This window comes from Anolis carolinensis, chromosome 1 (genome assembly GCF_035594765.1).
Source record: "Anolis carolinensis isolate JA03-04 chromosome 1, rAnoCar3.1.pri, whole genome shotgun sequence".
Taxonomy (NCBI): domain Eukaryota; kingdom Metazoa; phylum Chordata; class Lepidosauria; order Squamata; family Dactyloidae; genus Anolis; species Anolis carolinensis.
The window spans coordinates 315987646-316007820 of NC_085841.1; the positions used below are offsets into that span (position 1 = coordinate 315987646).

Sequence of the window (20175 nt, forward strand, 5' to 3'; positions counted from 1 at the left end):
ATGATTTTACAAATTAAGCACCAACACATCATGTTATACAACAAATTTTACAGAAAAAGTAGTTCAATACACAGTAATGCTATGTAGCAATTACTGCATTTACGAATTTAGCACCAAAATATCACGATGTATTGAAAACATTGACTACAAAAATGCGTTGGATAATCCAGAACGTTGGATAAGTGAGACTCTACTGTACTTCTAAAATTAGAAGTGCAAGTACCAATACTGTGTAACATAATGTTTGTTCCTGGGTTATAAAAGTCATTTCCTAATTGGTTTGATCATAAAAAACAAGAAAAAGGTTTAGTAAACTGAAAAAACTTTCTAGAGTATAACTACTTTCAAAGTAAGTACCAAACAATTAAATAGGAAATAACACTTTCAAAGCAGGAACAGGTTTGTTTTCCAAATTTTGTTACAAAGTGTCATTGGAATTCCAGAGGACCCTGTGGTGCTAGAAAATTATTAAGCATGGAAAACAGTATGACTCCTCGTGTTAAAATAATGTTTCCTTTCGTGCAAAATGAAAATGGTTTGAGAAAGGTCACTGTTCAGTTGCTATTTTTCAAGATATTTCCTCAAAACGTGTGGTTTGTAATGGGTTAGTGTTGTTGCTATTGTTGTTGTGTTTTTAAACATTCTTGGTATAAGAAATGTTGTGATTTCTGTCTCCTCTATAGAACTGAAGTCTCTCTGTGACCTATAGGATCCCCCACAGAGATGCTGATAACTATAGATTTTTAATTTTGTTGACATATCCATTCAATTAACAAACTTTTGTGATATAGGTCTTATCTCAATATACATTGTTCCAAAAGTCACTTTATCTTAATTGACGTTTTATATATTTCTTGTATGTGTATCTCCTGTTTCCCATGCCTTCCCCCCCCCCCCAAACTTCCCCCCTCCCTCCTAGAACAGCGATTCCAAATGATATCATTGATATCAGATTTAAGCCTGGTTCAAAATACTATATCATCTCCATCTGTTTTGTCAGTTAGAATAGACCATTTCCTATAACAGCCTTGTTTTGTATAACTTTACATTGTTTTATTGTATGTATGTGTAAGTGTGTACGTATTGTATGTTTTACATGTTTTGATATGGTCAAAAGTGACTAATCAATAAAGAATTGTTGTTGTTGTTGTATAACTATTCATATACTTGTTTTTCCTTTGATTAATAAAATCAAACAGTCTGATTTTCCTTTTTGTGGAGTACAGGTGAAGCATTTTCTGTAGAGTCCACCGTAAAAACTGCATATTGTTGCTAGCAGATTTTTGAAAATGGTTGGCATTCAGAATCCATTTACTGTTGCCAATTTTTGTGACCCCAACACTGAGCTAAGGAAACCTCATTTAGGGTCAGGACCCACAGTTTAAGAAGCAGTGTTCTATATATTGTTCTGTGTGGCAACTTCTCCACCACTAGGCTGCAGATACAACTAGTTGCATTATTTCTAATCTGGAGTAGCACTCCAGGAAAATAGACTCAAGATGACATTTCCCAGAGCCTTTAGCTATAGGATCTGTCTGGTGTTCATAACAAGTCTTGTTTGGATCATATCCTTTGGCTCAATGAGCTGTTTAGGAGCACGTACTGGCTGGGGTCAGGGGTCTTGGCCCTGAGTGTCATTTCAGAAATAAGTCCCGGAGATAGGTAAGCAGAACTTGTATCAAAGCCCCTGCCCTTTAGGTCAATGAAAGCTTGTTCTCCTGTTGGCCTGGCACACTCCTGGTAACTGCCCATCTTTTCTATCCTACTTCCTCAGCGGAGCCTGCATTCCCAATATTGGATGGAAGACAGAATGAGGCCACTGTGAATCTGTGCAAATTTGTGAATTTGTTCAAAGAGATCATCTGTCTTTCTGATTAGTAATCTGGAGAAACTTACCTAAATGTGCAATGAAGTCTTGAGCAGAATCAACATATTTGAGAATCTTCTTCAGAAATTTATAAGCAAATCGCTTCTCCATGGATGAAGCATCCAATGCCATGTCATTTAAGCCCCTAGTTTTTCAGAAAAGTTTAAAATAGCAATCTTACTATACATTTTCTAATTTTCTCCCAAGCTAGTTTATGATAATGTATGTTCCTTTTGAAACCTTTTTTCAAATTGTCTATTTTGTTTTGTTTTTATATTGGCAGCTTCTCATTGGAAAACCCAATTGTTTTTATCTTTATATTTTACAGGAAATAATTTGGTATTAATTTAGATTGTTTCCCCAAAACAACATAATTGGAATACCTGTGGTTTAATAAAACACTTAAATATGAAATACCAATATGCAATATATTAAAATATATCCCATTTGATCGAAGTTTCTCAGATGCAGATTTGTATCAAAACAATGAAAAACTAAACAAAAAAATTACTTCAGAGAACACTGTTTCTATGATCTTATATAACGTACCTTGTTATAGCAACACCATTCACTAGAAGAAATCTGAAAAGTTCTTGTGCTTTCTCCCTATCTCGAGCCTTTTCTTTGGCTGTTAAAGTGTCATATGGGACCAATAAAGGATGACTACCACCACCTATGGTAAGATGAGAGAAGTGCTAATATTTATGGCTATAGCAATAATTTCCACACGTTAAGTCTATTTTATTAACTTTTCTGTAGTTTTAGATATTCACCTTATTAAATTCCAGATTTTGCACAAAATATTTCAGCCTTACCTTTACTTTCTAATTCAATTTTCTTCTTTTTAGCCCAAATGTTATGATAGTTTTCTGCCACTATTTCCACCATTCCCTGTACCACCAGCAATATAAAAAAGAATAGTATAAAGTCAGAAGAAGAAAAATATAACAAGGAATGGATAAATTACATTTAATAGAAACATGCATTAAACATTTTCAAAATATCATTCATTGAAAAAGTTAATAAAAAGAAAGAAGCTTAGTGATAACAACTGCATCAGGAAATATTATTTATTTTGCCTTTCTTTGTTGTTTTGTTATCTAAAACCTCTGAAGATGCCTGCCATAGATTTGGGCGAAACATCAGGAGAGAATACTTCTAGAACATGACCATACAGCCCGGAAAACATACAACAACCCTGTGATCCCGGCCATGAAAGCCTTTGACAACATATCTAAAATGCGTTGGTGGAGTATAAGAACCCCAGAATATGCAACCAAATGAAAGGAGAGTCTTTTGCTGGAAGTCAGTTTAAAGTATCCTGTAAGTATTGTACCTTTTCTTTAGTAACTAGAATTGGGATTGTTAGTTATGGAAAGATCTCAATCTGGACAAATGCAAAGTCATTTTTTCATTGGGATGCAAGTGTATTGAATTGGAGCATGCTGCTAAGGACATTTGTTCTTTTATTGTTGTCTGGAGTACAATATTTTATTGCTCATCCTCTTAGTAATGATAGACTTCTTATCACCTTATCACACAGAGCGGAAGAAGCATCTTAGGATGCTTCTGCCCCAGTTCACCCATGAACCCCCACGCCACCCATCAAATGATGTAGGGTGACTACCGGTGGGGCTCCATGGGCAAACTGGAGTGGCAGCATGGTGGGAAGCTGCTGCCCTGTGTTCAGTTAGGAGTGACAATGCTTTCCCACATGGGATGGGAAAGCATCATTTGACGGCCAGGGCACCAGAATTGCCCTGCTGCCACCCAGATCGTCACAGAGACTGGCGAATTACGATGCTGGACCTCATCAATGTGATGAGGTTGTTAGTGTGAGCATACTGATGAAGTTATTGAAACAAAACATTATGTTGTTTCATTTCTTTTTGTTATTGTTTTTCATTGACTTTAACTTATTCTGTCTTATACCCATATAAATTGCATTTGTAAATGTGATTTTTGCATTATATTTTTGTGTGTGTTGGACTTTTATATAGGTATTAAGATAGAAGCACTTTTATATAGGTATTAAGATAGAAGAGGGAGGGGGAGGGGCGAAAAACTACTGGACATAAATGGGAGATAAAAGTGGAACTAACAAGTGTAATGTTACCGAGAATATGTGATTGGATGTGTATGTTGATGGATTTTGTTGTTGTTTCGCTGGTATCTACAATAAAAAACACATTAAAAAAAAGATAGAAGCACTAAAGATTAATCTGCAGATATTATTAATCTTTGGTCTGTGCTATATTTTGTATATTTATTGATATGTTTTAAGCACATTAATCACTTGTAGGATCATCAATGTTACACTACCTTATTAATTAACACTGACTATTGTAGTTAGCAGTGTGTACTGTTAGGGTTTCCAGAAAATGTCACTATTTTCCGTATTCATTTATTTCAACATTTATATTCTGTCACATATCCAAGAACCTCAGGGCATCATACAGCAAAATCAATTTAGAGCAATAAATAGCAACAACAATAAACATTTAAAATATATTAAGAAATTTATCATTTAAAACCAAACAATTTAAAACCATGCTAACAACAGCATATATACAAATTAGATAAAACCAGTTAGATCCTGATGGCTTTGATAAAAAGCCATGTTTTGGCCTGGATCCTGTGAATTCAAGACTAGAACTTAGGCCCCTTCTAAACTGCTCTATATCCCAGGATCTGATCCCAGATTATTTGCTTTAGACTGGATTATATGAGTCTCCACTGCCAGATAATCTGGGATAAGAAGATAATTTGGGATCGGATCCTAGGATATAGGGCAGTGTGGAAGAAACCTTAGTTTCTCTGATGCATTTGTTTGACTGAAGTGAGAAGTGACACAAATTATCTCTCCTTCCCCGTGCAGCCCACTTTAACGCTTGAATCTGTTTCAGAGGGATAGGGAATTCTCTGAAAAAGTATTTTAAGTGGTGCAAATAGCTACTGGGTGATGGGAAAACTGATCACTATCGCTTTCCCACACTTCTGTGGGGATCAAAAACTCCCACCAATGAAAAGAAAACACCTTAACACCCAAACCAGTGTGTTTTGTGGTAAATGCAGTACATAAATAGGTAGATTATAACTACACTAAAGAGAATAGGCCTTTTAAATATAAAACTTTATACTTCTGACAATCAAGTATATTCAATGACAATAGAGAGTATCAGGCTATTTGAGAATCCAAGTCAATATATAGATGGATAAACAGATGGATTATAGCTACATTAAACAGAATAGGTCTTTGAAGTAGAAAGTTTCATATTCAGCGACTATAGAGAGTATCAGCTGAAAGTGAACAGAAGAGAGATAGCCGCATGAGACTACTGTGAGAAAAAAATTCTGGAAATTTATTTATTGTGGTGTAAACTTTCCTGGAATTGAGCTCATATGTGATCAAATGAGCCTATGGGAATTAGGGAACAATATGGTTATCATAATACAAAACCATTAAGGAGCTTCTAGTAAGATTGTTACTAGAATCCTATTTGCACATAATAGGCTGGTTCACTCAACACAATATCTGAAACAATAGAAATAATTCAAATTAAGTCAAGTCCTATTTGCAAATTTCTTTTTGGTTGTGATTACCTAAATTTATTGTTATTAGCATCAGTGGAGACAGAAATAACAAAATTTTTACAAGAGCGCAAAGTTTTCAGACCTCCAAGCTCTGCTTTTCCTTGCCCATAGACTCCTTGGCAATTATGCATTATCCTTGCTGTCATTGTCCATATATTTGTTGTTGTTTATTCATTCAGTCATTTCCAACTCTTTGTGACCTCATAGACCAGTCTACGCATATTTCATTTTATTTTATTTTATCCATGTATATTTTACTTTAATGGAACCCTTAGCTGTCCCCACATTTCTTCCATATAATTTCTGTGTACTGTTTTCTTCGATTCCTACACCTGGACAACCAAAGGTTGGGAACCACTGCCCTAGAGCACAAAATCTAAATATGTCATGCCACTAAAGGATCCTAGGACGTGTAGTTGCATGGGGTATGTATATGTTGTACTTCACAAAACTACAGATCCCAGGATTCCAAAGAATGCTGCCATGGCAATTGAAGTAATTGTGTAGTGTGAAAACACATTAACTTGGAAAACACAAACAAATTGTTCATCATAAAGAACACCAGCTATAAAGACAGAAGTGTGCAGAAAAATAGCTTTCTTAATATAGTGAATCAATTCATTCTAAAGTTTGTTATGTTTAAAGGCTGTCACAAAGGTTTTTTGTCTCAAGGTATAAGAAACTTGAGAAAAGAGAAGGAGATCTCATATTAATCCACACCAGCTATTCCTAAAGACATTAGTGTGGGGAGGGAATACAGCATCAATTGCTTCTATGGGCTTTATCAGACTAGCGTTTTAAAGCAGGCACCCCACTTCCCTAGCGTCTTCTGCCTCCTGCAGAATTCTGGGAAGTGTAGTTTGGGAAGGCATGGACTTCTCTAGCTAAGAATTGCAAAGGCTAAACTACATTTTCCAGAATTCTGCAGGAGGTAGAAGACGCCAAGACAGCGAGGGTGCCCGCTTTAAAACGCTAGTCTGATGATGCCCTGTGCGACCCATAGCTTCCCATCAGAAAGGCAAATTGCCAGGGAGTTACATGAGAAAACCTGCTCATTAGCTATACTTGATCTTACTTAAACAATGATGGCTTTTTGGTGTTACATTTCTCTGAATATTTAATACGCACCTGAAGTTCTCTAGAGAGTACAACGTTTGAAAGATCAAGTGGTGCTGGGTTGTATCCATTTCCCTGTTGTTAAAAAGAAGAATTGATGGCTGTTTTTGAATTCAGCATAGTTATTTTAAGAACATAAACCACTTCAAGTTAACTATGTATTCTATCATAAATAAATGAAATATGAAAAAATTGTATTTGTCTTCGAGATTTTACTTAAAGAAGGTAACTAAGAATTTCCAGTAGCATAGCAATGTTAACTAGCAGAATGCTGTGGTTAGTTTTTACAGTGAATAACACCAAGGTATTGTACCTTTCAGTTGTAACCTAAATGCATTTGCAAAATGTAGGCTAATAAGACAAACTGTTAGAACATACTTTTAAAGATAATAACAGTAAAAAGAAATGTGGTCATTTCAATTTATTTTAAAGCAAGGCATTTAAATAAAAAAAAAACTCTTGCCTTTTTCTGTATTTCCATCCATATCTTTTTAAAGACTTTGCAGTCTATTTAATTTACTCTGAAGTACATTAGGGTTTAATTATGAAAACAATGTAACACACCACTATACAGAAGGAAGAAAATATCTGCCTCTCTCTTTTTTTAGTTGTAGTTTTCTGGCGCCAGATATTTTCTTGGCCTTTCAGAACTGTTTTGGGGGCTGGAGAAGGGAAGGAAATTGAGGCCTTCCTTTTGCACTAGGTTCCAATATTCTGAATCAGAGCTTCAGCACTAGATAGATAATACCAAATGAATCAATACAAAAGGGAGGCAGGACTTTATTATTTTAACATTATTTTCACAATTAAAGTCAGTTACATGATATATAAGCAGAGTAACGGCCACATGAACTTGGAGGTGTCTATCGACAACGCTGGCTCTTCGGCTTAGAAATGGTGATGAACACCAACCCCTAGAGTCGCACACGACCAGATTTAAGGTCGGGGGAAAACCTTTACCTTAAGCAGAAAAACAATACTTGCTACTGAATTTGCCACAATTTTCAAATTATATATAAACATACATACATACCCTGTTTCCCCTAAAATAAGACATCCCCAGAAAATAAGACCTAGTAGAGGTTTTGCTGAATTGCTAAATTTAAGGCCTCCCCTGAAAGTAAGACCTAGCACAGTTTTTGTGTTTTGTATGTTGACCTTTTATGACTGTTTTATTGATGCTGATGTGTTATTGTTGAGTAATTTGTTTTATTGTCTTGCTGTTGTTATTATACTGCTGTGTTTGGGCATGGCCCCATGTAAGCCGCCCCGAGTCCCTTTGGGGAGATGGGGCGGCGTATAAGAATAAAGTTATTGTTATTATTATTATTATTATTATTATTATTATTATTATTATTATTATTTGTTTGGAAGCATGCCCGCCAAACAGAACACCAGAGCATGCAGGATCGGTAAATATACGTACTAGGCTTGAGCGATCCACGAAAAAATTGATTCTAAACTCGTTTCAAAAGTAGGGGGGGGTAGCGTTTCGTTTCTGATGTCATTTCCGAATTTTGCCCTCAAAAAAATTCGAAAATAACGAAAATTCGTTAGTTTCAAAAGTAATTCGTTAATGGAGGACGTGCATGCGCAGTGGCCCAAAACAGCCCAAGGGGGGGGCTTTTATGGGAAAGAGAGTCACTGCTGCCAGCCCTATGAGCAGCTCTGAGAAGAAAGGAAAGAGGGGAAAACAAATACACCCTCCCTTTTGCCCAAACCAAGTGGTATTGCAGAGGATTATGGGACTTGCAACCTTTTGCCAGACTTTGCTAGCGTTGATAGGGAAAGAGAGTCACTGCTGCCAGCCCTATGAGCAGCTCAGAGAAGAAAGGAAAGAGGGGAAAACAAATACACCCTCCCTTTTGCCCAAACCAAGTGGTATTGCGGAGGATTATGGGACTTGCAACCTTTTGCCAGACTTTGCTAGCGTTGATAGGAGAAAGAGATTTGCAGCGCACTGAAAGGAAAGAGGGAAAAACAATACACCCTCCCTTTTCCCCAAGTTGTTTTTCGGTGGATTATGGGGAGTTTTGCCAGACTTTGCAAAATGAAAATTGGTAAATTTGATTTCTTCTATTTGCAACTCACTTTAATGCCTATGCAAAGAAAAGTTTCCTAATCAAACGCCCAAAAAGCTGCTGAACTCCTCTTTGTCCGAAAGGAAAAAGCCCACCCCGCACCAGGCAATATGGCGCAGCAGAAAAGTTGCAGGGCTGCAGTGCTGGGCAAATGGCAAACGCCAAGCTTGTGGGGAAAAAAGCCCACAGGCCCTTTGGAAAAACACCCTGCACAAACACCCAACAGTTTCCCACCTCACCCACCCACCCTTTTCTCCCGGTCTTCTAATCTTTAGCTCAGCCAAGGAAGCTGTGACGCAGCAATCTTGTCTGCCTGCCTGCCTGCCTAGAATCTCACTCCCACCCTCTCCAGATTCCCGGTGCAAATGAGCCACGAGGCTCCCTGTGCTCGCTCTTTTCATTCAGGACGTACAAGCCCCTCCCCTGAGTTAAACGTACTCACTGATTGGCCACAAGGTAGAAACAACACGCTAGGTTGCCCCAGTGCACTGAAATAAGTTTGGGTGATTTGCAAAAGCTTATTTTCCTAACGAAAAAAAACGACGACATTAGAAAAAGGGCCTATCGCGGTTCGAAACCGCGGGATCCACACGAGTGGACAATCTAGGTCGAATATTGCTTCACAAGTTACAAAACTAACGAATTACTAACGACAAAGGGGGAAATCGAATTATTTGAGCAAGCCTGATACGTACCATAGAGTGTTGTACATGGAAATAATGGTAGTAACAAGAAATTCTTGACAGGAGTAACAGTTTATCTGGTTATGCTGGTTTGTGATTACAACTACTGTACAGTATATAATAAATGTTCATTTTTTTTGTTCAACAATAAATGTGAATTCTTCTTCATGGAAAAATAAGACATTCCCTGAAAATAAGACCTAGAGCATCTTTGGGAGCAAAAATTAATATAAGACACTGTCTTATTTTTGGGGAAACACGGTAGGAAACAGCAAAAAGTGATCTCCATTGGCTGACCAGAATGTTGACACACTGCTTTTTTCTTCAGCTGTTCAGAGTTTGCAGCTATTCTACCTGCTTTTCATCCTTTTTTTATTGTTGTGCCATCATCTAATAGGTTCTTAAGGCAAGCAAGTTGAATTATTTTATATGGAAGAAGCTGGCCCCACAAAAACTTTTGCTTTAAATAGCAGTTCTTCTGAGGTCAAGAAGACAGCAGCTCTTATTCTGGAGATATATTGGGGAAATGTCCATTCTAAATAAAAGGAGATTCTAGTCCTGCTTGGTTAAATTTATAGTCTGAAATCCTATTGGTGACTTAAATTGACATAAGTGTCATTTATAGAATCCTAAAGACCACATAGGCCATCACAAAGTACCCCTGACAGACGGCCATCCAGCCTCTGTTCAAAAGCCTCCAAGAAAGGAGCTTCCACCACACTCTGAGGCTGTGAGTTCCACTGCTGAACAGCGCTCACAGTCAAGAAGTTCTTCCTAATGTTCGGTGGAATCTCCTTTCCTGTAATTTGAACCCATGATGTTGTCACTAGATTATGTTGTATGTATGTGTGTGTGTGTTCGGGAGGTGGGTTAAAAAAGACACAGTGACAGCAGCAAGGCAGCCGAAAAATACCAGTAAGGCACTTTTACCTAAGAGAAGGCATCTGCTGCCACCCGTTGTCATTGCAGAACACATCGTTCCTTCTTTTTGGCTGCTCTGTCTGCCACCTCCACCTCCACCACCATTGCAATACAAGCAAATATAAACTTGTTCATCGCCTCTAGCATGACCACATTCTATCATCTTATATTACAGATATACTGGCCAAATCCAAAGATTTTAAAGTGCATTCTCTAAAGTCCAGGTTCTTCTTCTTTTTCAGCATGTACCAATGACGACTTCAATATATTTCAGACCATTTTTCCTTCTGTGTCAAAATTCCTCTCAAAGTTATTTTAAAAACAGTTTTTATGTCAGCCAAAATAAGGAAGCAAGATTATTACTGAAGAAACAAATGAACTTAAAATGTATTCTGTCTTAAAATAAAGTTGCGTCATACTTGGCTGGACTGTGATACACTGCGGAGCTTCTCATTTTCACGCTGCTGGACTGTCGATTCGCCTTCTTTGGTCCTTTCTAGACTCCATCCCATTGCTAACATGGTTTTAAGTGATTCTCTGGCAGGCCATCGGTAGATTTCCTTTTCCTTTAAAAACATTCATATAAATTTTATAATTTTTTATTTAGACAAATTGAAAAGAAGCTGGCTTTATTCATGATAAAAAGTATGCTGGTTAAGAACCAAAACATCATGTTTTACAACAAATCGACAGAAAAAGCAGTTCAATACACAATAACATTGTGTAGTAATTACTGTATTTATGAATTTAGCACAAATGAAAACATTTACTAAAAGGCAGACTGCGTTGGATAATACAGAACATTGGATGAGTGAAGCTTGTATAAGCAAGACTCTACTGTATTTCCATCATTCCCTGGAATCTAGCAATGGACTTTGGAGGAATTCTAAGGTCAACATTCAGACATATTGCCACATCAAATTTGGTTATTTACAGCTAATGAAGTTGTGGCCATATTTAACCTTACGTTTTGACTCAGCATTATACAGTATATTCAGCTTACCACTCCTTTCCTATAATGTTAGTAGAAGCCATTTGAACTAAATCACAGCTATCTGAAGCACTTTTTTTTTACTAGTTAACAAAATTGTAGCTTTCAATTCTGAATTCTACACTGAATTAATTGTAGCCTTGGGAAAGGCATTGCAAGAAAAGCATTGCAAGACTGGGCAGATTCCAGGGGAATGAGAAAAAATGATGGATGTAAGAGTCAGTAGTTCTCTCATCAGTGCTTGTCTTTCCATAAATAAATTTTAAACATGTGTGCATATCCTAGATACCACTGTCAGTCTTGGCATTTATCGTGACATGCCGAGTATTGACATTATATCTGTAACTGCTCATGAATGTGCACAATTCTTCTGGCTGCAAAGAGGAAATAAACAACTAATGGCAGGAAAGAAGAAATGTCTACAATGAGATAATTCAGTAATGCTGTGAATGGTACTAAATGAAAACCAGCTAAAATATCAACTGTAACAAGAAATAGAACACTTCTTAGAGATCTTTCAGTCTCAAGGATAAAAACGAATGATAAAACGAAGGAGAAAAGTCCTTGCCAGCTCTCCTATTATGTCAACAAGTTTAATAATCACTTCACCCACAAGTTTTCTCAAAGTTTTACCTGTTGATAATGGACAGGTAGGCACAACATAGACATATAAAGACATGGGAACTACCACAAATTAGGTTTTTAAATACAGAGGGCAACAAAGAGAAAACTAGAATGAAGTAAAAGCAATATACAGAACTTTAAAGACTTAAGTTTTATCTGGCATAAACATTTATGGACTGCAGACTACTTCATCAGACACATAGAGTGTTGCCTCAGTTGACAGGTTACTATGCACAAGTTAGTATAGAAGAGTGATTAGGGGGTGTAATTGGTGGACTGAAAGGAAAATGAAATGGGAGAAGATCTAACATTCTTAATGTCCATGAACAAATGATGGTTGAGACACAAACAATTTGCATACACAAGCTGATGTACATGTGAGTGAAAATCTCCTTCCTAAGATACCATAGTGGCTAACCATAGTGTTGGAAGCTTAATCCTATCTCATAAACAGGATGAAAGCTCCAAGGTTTGATTGTCTCAACACACAAGGATCATACCAAGCTCAAGAACATGATCTGACTAAAACGGATGTAGTGAAACCATGGCAAGAAGAGCCATGTTGGATCAAATTGAAGACTTATCTAGTCCACCATTCTGTTCAAACTATGGCCAATTAATTGCGTACAGGACATGTGCCATCAAGAAATAAATGCAACTGTACCTTTCATCTTGTGTTTCTGGGCAACTGATACACAGAGGCATATTGCCTTTGGTATTGCAAAGGGTACATAAACATTCAGAATAGCAGGCACGTATCATTTCATCCTCTATAAATTTATCTAATCCACTTCCAGCATTCAACTCCAAGGGTTAAAAAGGATACAGAAAGAAGAGAGAGTGCTAAAAAAGGATGAGCTATTTCACTAAGAGGCACTTCAATGTGGCTACTTCTTCATTAATATCTCTTTTTACAGCCAACTAAATTGGCATCCATCATTACATCTTGCACCAAATTCAGCAAATTAACCTAGTACAGCAAATTTCACATTGCAAATTGGAATGTAACCATGTTGTTAGGAAAAAGTACTTTCTTTTGTGTGTCCTGAATAATTTGATATTATTGAATGAACTCAAGCTTGAGAGAAACGAATAACATTTTCTCCTTATCTCCTTTCCCATACCATGTATAATTCTACTCACCTATATTATGCACTCATTTACTCATATTTTTCTAAGCTTAAAAGTCTCAAACATTTCAACTTTTTCACAGAAATACTTTGGATTCACCTTTCTGTACATTTCTTGACTGCAATATTTCTTTGAAGTGTGGTGATCAAAACAGTACACAGTATTCCAAAAGTGTATGCACCATAGACTAGTATGAAGAAATTGTGCTATTTGTAGTATTATTTTAAATTATTTCCCAAATAATCTCCAGTATGGAATTTGTTCTTTTGCAGTGGCTACACTCTGGGCTAATACTGTTATTGAGTTATCCCATAGATCAACAAATCCCTTTTATGGACAATCCCATTAGTTCAGACACTATTGATACAAGTGTGAAGTTAAGGATTTCCCCCACAAAAACATCACTCTACATTTGTTTACACTGAATCATATTTGTCATTTTCATTGCCATTATCATAACATTATCTCCTCTGAGTAGTTCCAATTGATAAAATGTCAAGTATTATCCAAGACCACCAACTAGTGATCCTTCTGAAAAAACAATGGTGAACCAGCACCTATGATAATAGACTTTCACAAACTACTGTGGTTTATTAACCTATTTTAAGTCAATAATATCACTATCGGAGGACAAATAATAATAGGCATTGAGGGCAAGATATTGAGGGACAGATAGAACATGGCCTTCATGATTAAATTCATGAGTGAAATCATATGCCACTGCAAAGTTATAATGAATTAAACTACCATACTTTACGTGCCACAGTTGAAGGGCTAAATCCAAGAGTTAGTCTCAAATCTATTGGATCAAATGGATTTACATGTGCTGATTTGAAATTCAGTAACTGGGCCTACTCTAAATAGGTCTAACAATTAAGATCTAATCCTAAATGTAGAATCAAAGTCTTGTAGGTAAAAAAAAAACCCTTAATGTCTTCCATACAATCATAACATAATATTATTTATTTTGTGCTAGGAAAACTTGTCAGCAGTGTAAATTTTAAAAGAATAGAAGTACAATATAGTAGTAACTGAAAGATTGCTAGGGAAATGTCATTTCATTAGTCAGTTATCTATTAATTAGTTTCTTATTGCTAAAAAAATACTTTCCTAATCAGTGAACATCATGGATCTAGTCCAAAAGATGTCCATTAAGAGTTATGTATGCTTATGACTATAATGACTGAGATTTTGCATTTTAGAAATATGTGCCTGATATGGAGTTACATATCCATACCTATATCTTCAAGTGCTAACTAAATGCTTACGTTTTACAGCCTGCCCAACATCGCCATTTCTGTATTGTTGGAGACCAGGGGGATTGCTGGAGATATGTGCACTTATTTCCTGCAGCTGGGTGTGCTCAAGAGATATTTGCAAGAACCTCCAAAGATCCTTAAAAGGTCCTGTAGATTACATCCTTGCAGCATGTTCAGTAAATAACTGAACACATTTTCATTGTCTCCACCTCACCTTTCAACACATAAATAGCGATGGGGAGAGGGGACCTATAGCTTAAAAAATGATGGGGCGGTCAGGAGGGTGTATGTTGCTAAAATGAAGGGGCTGGAGTGGTGGTGTATGGCTTAAAAACTGGTTTGTAAAGAATTCTGACCTCCACAAAAGTAGATTACCCTAGCATATTGGATTTACAGTATTGTAACTCACTAACATGATGCTAGTCAAAAGGAGACTATAATATATATGTGCAATTGATCAATACTCAAATTTAATATTTAATATTTGTATTGTGACTACCATTGAAAAACTAACATAAAATTGTAAATGTTTAAGGAAGCAAACTAGATTGGGTTTTAAATTCTAAATGGTAGTCTCTCTGTGCACATTTTGGCTAGCTAATCTATATAGGGCATCATACCACATTTTGTTTCATATTGTGCAGGCAACAATATTAATATATTAATGAAAGGTGTGCCCAAACCCTTTTATTATGTCACTAAATAAGATACTGTAAGTTTCCTTCATTACCTTGTCAGTCAATGTTTTAAAGGGTCTTATTAAAGGATGCATCTTCATATTTTCATCAACTGAAGCAGCATACTTCCATCCACTATTACTCTGAAAACATTCACAGAATGCATAATTAGCTATGAAACTAACTGCCTGAGATGGCTATGATTGCAACTCACACAGATGGTAATTTTAAAAGAAAAAGAACTAGATGATCATATGACAAGAAGCAAGAAAACAGAGTTCTATATTCAGATGGAACTAAATAGAAAAGGAATCAGCATCATGATTTGCGATAATACTAAAGAACAACTGCATGTGAATCCCACAAGAAATTAGTTTTGAAGATGGGCACTTCATACATACAATGAGGAAAAAGAGCCAGAAGAAATACAAAGGGATAGAAAATTACAAAATTATCCTATGTCTCACTTATACTGCTATATGAATAAAATTATGCTTCATAAGATGGTCCTTTTGCTTCTAGTGTGAATCAGAAGTATATACAGAGGTTTGGGCTTTGGCAATTTTCATGAATCCAGCTTTTCTGCAATTACTGAGATCATGTAAAATATTTCAATCCAATACTCTTAGCATATGAATGAGGAGGGGAGGACTCCATCACCTCCTCTTTGTGAAGTTTCTTGTCAGCTCTGCCCTGCCACTATCTATGTATTGGTGCAAAAATTCTGAAGTGAAGAGTCTGCTCCAGACATGCAGGTTATCTAAATTTATGCAAGCAGTCTACTTCAGATTTTCTCCAATGCATGTAAAATAGCAGGATGGAGTTCCCAGATGTGACAAAACAATCCAATGTTAACTGCAATATAAATGGGACTAGTCTTACATGGGAAAAAACAAAGCAATTTAATCAAGGCCACTTTCTTCTGCTTTATTTTGCAAAGTCTTGGCACTGCCAGGATAAATCCACCAAGTGGCTTTCTTTAAGATATGGCAAGCACTGGCAATTTCTGCCTGAAGGAGGATATTTGCTCCCACAAATAGCACACAAACCTTCCAAAGCCTATGAGCCTGAGAGGCATAAATATGTTGTGTGAAGGTGCATCAAAAAGTCAGGAAGAGGGAGAGTTCAGAATTGAATAAAAGAGACAAAACTAGAAACGAAAATATAGATAAACTCAACATACAAGTTAATCAACAGGTACTGAAGGAATTTTTCATAGAGGAAGAATGTTTCAGATGCCAATGTAGATCTTGAAGAAATGTTTTTCAACAATACAGCCAGTCTTCCACATCTGCACCTTTAATCCCAGTGAACATGAAAGGCTGACTACATCTCGTTGGTTTTCTTGTTGGGAAGAGGACTGTAACTGCAAGTTGTTCAGTTACTTATGGCATTTGTCATTGTGGAACAATTTACTGCTTATCTTATTTAGGCAAATTTATCTGGAGAAGGACACATTGCTTACCTGTAACTGTATTTCTTTGAGTGGTCATCTGTGAATTCACACAACTGGGTATTCTGTATATGTACAGAATCTCTTTTGGAACATTCTAGAATTATTAGGCAGAAATTTTTGGGCAGCAATGCCACCCACTCTCCTGAGTGCATGTAAGTCAACCCTCAGTCCCAAGGCTGCAGCTGCAGCCAGAGTGACCGAAAATGGCATGACTCACATGGGATTCTGTGAATTTACAGATGACCACTCAAAGATATATAGTTACAGATAAGCAACCTGTGCTTCTTCTTTGTGGTCTCTGTGAATCACACAAGCAAAAGTTGAGCTGAGTTTAAGGATAATGGCTTTGAAGTTGAGGACTTCGAGCCTGTACTCGGTTTTGATGCCAAGGTTGATGTAGAAGATGAGGATAGAGATAACGCCTTCCAATTTCAAATGTCCATCTGTGTTTGGGAGTTTACTGTTACATTGCTGGCAACGTTTGAATCTTGTCATGGAAGCCATAAGCCAAGACAGAGAAGTCAGGGTAGGAAGCTACTCAAAAAGAGAAGAAGTTTGATAGCCACCCAAAAAAGGGAGATAAACTCAGAAGGTAATCTGGAGCTACCTTCATCATTTGGGCCACTCAAATGATGAGATGGAATGGACTTCAAAAAAAAAACAAAAAACAAACTAAGTCCTGAAGGAAATGTTTCCAGAAATGACAAGCCCATAAGGAGCACAAGTTAACTTGAAGTGGCTACAGCGTGACTGAAAGGAAGTGCAGGCCACTGGCAGAAAATAGCTCCTTATATGCACTTGGAGGAGTGGGCAGGGTTACTGCCAAAACATTTCTGTCTAGTGATTTAGAATGTTCTGAAAGAGGCTCTGTGCTGATACAGAATACTCAGTTGTGTGATTCAGAGACCATGAAGAAGAATGGGGTTTTGCTTTATCCTTAGCCTGCACTATTCTTAGCAACAATAAACCCTTTCTATTGCTCTAACAAATCCCTCCCCCAATAGTCCAGGTAGTGTGGGAGGCATCCAGGTTTCCTACAATGTTTGGAGTGCCCTTTTATTTGTGGATAGGTTAGTCTGGGGATTAAAGAAAGTGTGGGCTGTTGCCTTCCATACTTACTGGCCTGAGTTACTGAATGTTGTCAATAGAGCAACAAATCTTGTTTTTCTGCTTAAAAACAGCACAGAACATCTCAACAACACTAGATAAGAAAGGTAAGCAGTATGAAGTCAATGCATGTTACTTTGGAAGATAAGCAGTAATGAATAATAACAATAAAGGGGACATTCTTCAACTATAGAATATTCCACTTTATTAATATGGTCTGTCTCAAAATATAATATACGAAACAAAAATAAAATGTACAAATATATTAATCTTTTCAGAACCATTAATAATATCTACATACAAAATCCACACTAATGCAATGAGAACAATTTTACCAGGCTTAGGGGGTGCTAAAATACACTGTTTTGATGAGTAAAAATATTAAGAAGCAGTGGTAGAATATGCTGCTGTGACAGAATAACATAGGATTCTGAAAGACAAATGTGTCATATCAAATATATTGGACAAATTTCTAATTCGGTTCTCTTTGTTCTTTAGTGATCCTTTTCTTTCAACTGTCAGATTCATAATAATCCATACCTTGTCACAGGCCCATTTATCATGTGAATGTTCAGCATACTTGTTGACAATATATTCCAACTTCTCAGGAAGTATAAAACTGACAACACAAAAGAGGAATACCAATTATATTGAATTGGCAACAGCTATACATAATAATTCACTTATATTAATGTTACAAGAATAGATCAAATACTCATGAGTGCAAGTAAAAGCTTAAATCACACCATTCTAGTTTAAATGCAGCAAAATCCATATTTAAAACTGCAAATCTGCTTACAAGGAATAGCCAACAACATAATTATAATTATATTCCTCCATGACTTGGAATAAGGAGCCGGAAGTCTGGAGGAAAAGCAACACATTATTTACAGCTCCATCTTATATAATGCTATATTTTATTAAAGAGATATATCGCACAACAGGAGTAAAAATCCCAGATTAATGATAAAGAATAAGTTTCTCATGACTCACTTCACTGTGTTAACAGGTTTGGGATCAAAGTTTCCTTCAGCATCCACTGAAGTTTGCTTTTCTAAAATTGAGGCAATTTGGATGTCTAAATAATCTGGTGGCAAAGCCCCAGCTATTGCACTTAAACAAGGCAAGGCCATACGGAAGAGATCTGGATCATACTTCTGCAGGAGAGATAGGAACTGGTTGGAAAGCCCAATAGAAAAACATGCAAAGCGTTAGTTAAGGCAAGACACCTATATAGAAGCAGAATTAGCAATTGAGGAGGCCAATTTTTAAATGTTTTAAATGTACTCTGTTCAGATTAATTGTTTAAAGAGTCAAGCTTCTAAATCAAGAGTGAGCTGAAAGTAGAGTTGAAATGAAAGACAAAGGATTTCTAATTCTTTATTGTTAAAAGATCTTTTTCTTTCATAAGTGTGTGTGAGCGCACTCACGTGCAATTATTGCAGAAGATCTCAATAGGACTTGGTTCAGAAAATACTGCCTACATTGTGAATTCAGTTTTATTTTCCTGCATTAACTGTAGTTTCCTCAATGTTACACATACAAAGCCTAAATAGAACTCTGTTGGAGTTCAATTTAGTAGAACAAAAACGAGTGACCATTGACTTTGTATTGGATCATGCTGAACCATGGCTGGTAGAAAACTGCTGTTTCGCAAATATTGTCAACAAATGGGTAGTCAGTCTATCAAAGTAATATGTTTCCTGGCCTAAGGGCAACATTGAAAGTAATCAGATAATCTTTATTTAAATTCTCAGTTCTTTTTCAAAACTGGACCCTACTGCAAAAGTTTTGCTCGAATCTCACAAGTACGTCTCCCAACTAAATCAGTTCAGTGCTGTAGTCCTGGTAATCTGAACAGTTAGGCACACTGTTTTTTTTCCATGTCCAATAGATCAGATTGGAGAACAGTAAATACTCAGGTTGGGCATAAAGTGTTATAAGGTATTCTGTTGGATAAATGTAATAACATCCAGCAAAGTGTGCTTTCCTGTTAAATCTATGGGTCCCTATTGATCATGTTGTCTGAATAAGGGCCCTGAGTGATTAATCTGGTCATTAAAGTTTTACTGGTATTATTATTTTTAAGGAATAAACCATAATAGATTTTAAACAACTATTTTGTGTAGCATATCCAGCATAGGCATCATGTGCACGTATTAATATAAACTACTACAATTACCTTAGAAGAAAGAGAATCAAATATTCCCCAGAAAAGTTTTTCAGTTAAATGTAGCTCTTCTTCAGCTGCAATTCCATAATTTCCCCATCCTGAAGGCAAACAGTAATATTTCCAGCATTGCTCATAGTGATTTGTTAAAAGCTAAGAATAGCAAGGCGAAAAAAATCCATTAATAGAAGAAAACAACATTAAATTAATATCTATAAAACAAAAAGCATAAATATGGTCTAATTATTTTATTGTATATTTTGTTGTTTCTTTAAAAATGAATATGTCTGAATATAACACAGTGACATCTGTAGATGCTTGCTTTGTTATAAAGCAAGCATATGCTTTTTCTAAAAAAACAGTTTGTATGTATTGGTGGCTTTATTCTAACAGAAGTACTTTTGTACACACAAGGCAATAATTCCCTTTATCATCTACTGCAGTTCTCGAAGGACTGGGAACAGAAACTAAAACTTTTTGTTGTCTTAAATTAATAAT

The 20175-nt window shown here is 36.4% G+C and overlaps 1 protein-coding gene and 1 long non-coding RNA gene across 20 annotated transcripts in view; one reads left to right on the forward strand and one right to left on the reverse strand.

Moving 5' to 3' along the window:
- LOC134295321 (uncharacterized) overlaps positions 1 to 4238 on the forward strand; it is an 80269-nt gene extending 76031 nt beyond the window's left edge. The window contains exon 3 of the long non-coding RNA XR_010001865.1: positions 2983 to 4238. This is a non-coding gene — a long non-coding RNA (uncharacterized LOC134295321). The remainder of the gene's footprint in view (positions 1 to 2982) is intronic.
- The window catches only part of ryr3 (ryanodine receptor 3), a 342095-nt gene that overhangs the window by 108537 nt on the left and 213383 nt on the right, over positions 1 to 20175 (reverse strand). For 11 of the 19 annotated variants that reach the window (XR_010001819.1, XM_062967301.1, XM_062967291.1 and 8 more), the window contains 9 exons: positions 19690 to 19830; positions 18501 to 18682; positions 18048 to 18126; positions 14998 to 15087; positions 10682 to 10828; positions 6590 to 6652; positions 2683 to 2758; positions 2417 to 2540; positions 1897 to 2012 (listed from right to left, as the gene is read on the reverse strand). Coding sequence is in view for 18 of the 19 variants with exons in the window: in XM_062967301.1 (XP_062823371.1) it covers positions 1897 to 2012; positions 2417 to 2540; positions 2683 to 2758; positions 6590 to 6652; positions 10682 to 10828; positions 14998 to 15087; positions 18048 to 18126; positions 18501 to 18682; positions 19690 to 19830 (1018 nt within the window). In the remaining variant the exon portion in view is untranslated. The remainder of the gene's footprint in view (positions 1 to 1896; positions 2013 to 2416; positions 2541 to 2682; positions 2759 to 6589; positions 6653 to 10681; positions 10829 to 14997; positions 15088 to 18047; positions 18127 to 18500; positions 18683 to 19689; positions 19831 to 20175) is intronic. The other 8 variants (XM_062967304.1, XM_062967284.1, XM_062967275.1 and 5 more) reach the window with 2 other exon arrangements.